Source organism: Austrofundulus limnaeus, unplaced genomic scaffold (assembly GCF_001266775.1).
Source record: "Austrofundulus limnaeus strain Quisiro unplaced genomic scaffold, Austrofundulus_limnaeus-1.0 Scaffold274, whole genome shotgun sequence".
NCBI classification, from domain to species: Eukaryota; Metazoa; Chordata; class Actinopteri; order Cyprinodontiformes; family Rivulidae; genus Austrofundulus; species Austrofundulus limnaeus.
Window position 1 is genome coordinate 334,896 of NW_013952676.1, and position 1,997 is coordinate 336,892.

Here is a 1,997-nt window from a genome sequence, read left to right on the forward strand (position 1 = left end):
TCAGTTGATTGTTAAAGGGATCCCCGATTAGTTGTAACATTAGACTTTATTAATAAACATATATTTTATGTTTATATGTTTATCAAATAAAGTCTAATGTTACAACTAATCGGGGATCCCTTTAACAATCAACTGACCTAACCAAAAATGAAAGAAAGAAAACCATAGCTAAAAGCTAAATTTAGTAAAACTGTACAWAAGCTAGAATTAGTAATACTGTAGCTGAAAGGAAACTGCAATCCAGAGTGTGATTCAGCTGCAAACTAAGGTCTGCTGAGACGTCAGTCACTCAGGTGTTGTTTCTGCTGAGTCATGTTTCTCTAGTCACCGAGATGTTTCTGCTGAGTCATGTTCACTCATATGTTTCTGCTGAGTCATGTTTCTCAGTCACTCGTGTTGTTTCTGCTGAGTCATGATTCTCAATCACTCAGTCGTGTTTCTGCTGAGTCATGTTTCTCAGTCACTCGTGTTGTTTCTGCTGAGTCATGATTCTCAGTCACTCAGTTGTGTTTCTGCTGAGTCATGATTCTCAGTCACTCAGTCGTGTTTCTGCTGAGTCATGTTTCTCCAGTCTCAGATGTGTTTCTGGTGCTTCTGAAGGTGTGCTCTGAAGAACAGGTGACCTGTGAAGCAGCCGATCCTCAGCTTGTTTCTGCTCAGCATCCAGTGAAAGGCTTGAAAAAGGACACGGGACATTGCCATGGTAACTAGACCTTTGTTTAAATAAACGAGGCTCTACATAATAATTCTGATTAAACAGTATCATTTAATACATTTAAACAGTTTAACATTTATTAAGTTTTATTTAAATGTGACTTTAGATCATAAATTTATCACCTGCCACTGGAAGGTTTGTGTGTGTTAGCAAAATATCTCATTGGGCAGATTTTAATGAAAGTGGATAAATGTACATAACTTTTGGAATAAATTCAATTCAAGATGGCCGCCTTAGCTAATCAGGTTTAGGAAACAGAACTGTCATTTCATCTTCAACTGACTGCATCACATTTTTATCAAAAAATGCAGCTCTTAATATCTGACGTCATCTGTTTGTGCAGCAAATATTGTTTTCATGGTAACCATAGACAGTCACACATCTGCTGAGCTGAAATGTTTTATGTTTCTTATGCATGATGAGCTGGCAGACATTCAGTGCACCCTCCTGCTCCCACGCTTCTGCCAGGTCCAAGCTGTCTGGAGAGGGYGGAGCTAAACACCACTCTGGCTCTGAAGGCGGAGCTTCACTCACTGCAGGTTCATGCTTTTACATATGGAGCTAGAAGAGTCTCATTAATTACAGAGGCACACAGGTCAATTCATACATGTGCAGGTTATTTACACACACACGCATGCACGCACGCACACACGCACGCACGCACACACACACACACACACGTACGTCATTTTATACATGCACCAGTTAATTCACACCAGGGTTTGTGCAGGGTCTAAAAGTCTAAAAAAAAGTCTCAAATTTGAAAATCAAAATTTTAAGCCTAAAAAAAGTCTGAAAAATGCCCAGATTTACATCCAAGATCTTAAATTTAATTTTATCTTAAATGTCATTCCAGGTGGTCTTAAAAAGTCTTTAAAAGGTCTTAAATTTAACTTACTGAAACCTGCATGAACCCTGTCAGACACACAGGACAATTCACACACACGGGACAACTCACACACACACACAAGACAATTCACACACACAGGTCATTTTATACAGACACAGGACAATTCACACACACGGGACAATTCACACACACGGGACAATTCACACACACGGGACAACTCACACACACACACAGGACAATTCACACACACACACAGGACAACTCACACACACACACAGGACAACTCACACACACACACAGGACAACTCACACACACACACAGGACAACTCACACACACACACAGGACAACTCACACACACACACAGGACAACTCACACACACACACAAGACAACTCACACACACACACAGGACAACTCACACACACACACAA

At 40.4% G+C, this 1,997-nt stretch overlaps 1 protein-coding gene across 2 annotated transcripts in view; it reads left to right on the forward strand.

Moving 5' to 3' along the window:
- Positions 1–600: 600 nt before the first annotated feature.
- ppp1r35 (protein phosphatase 1, regulatory subunit 35) overlaps positions 601–1,997 on the forward strand; it is a gene marked incomplete at its 5' end in the record, with an annotated part of 9,960 nt that continues 8,563 nt past the window's right edge. Inside the window, 2 exon segments of one of the 2 annotated variants that reach the window (XM_014020966.1) lie at positions 601–703; positions 1,139–1,254. In XM_014020966.1, the coding sequence (XP_013876420.1) occupies positions 601–703; positions 1,139–1,254 (219 nt within the window). 2 annotated transcript variants of the gene reach the window in all.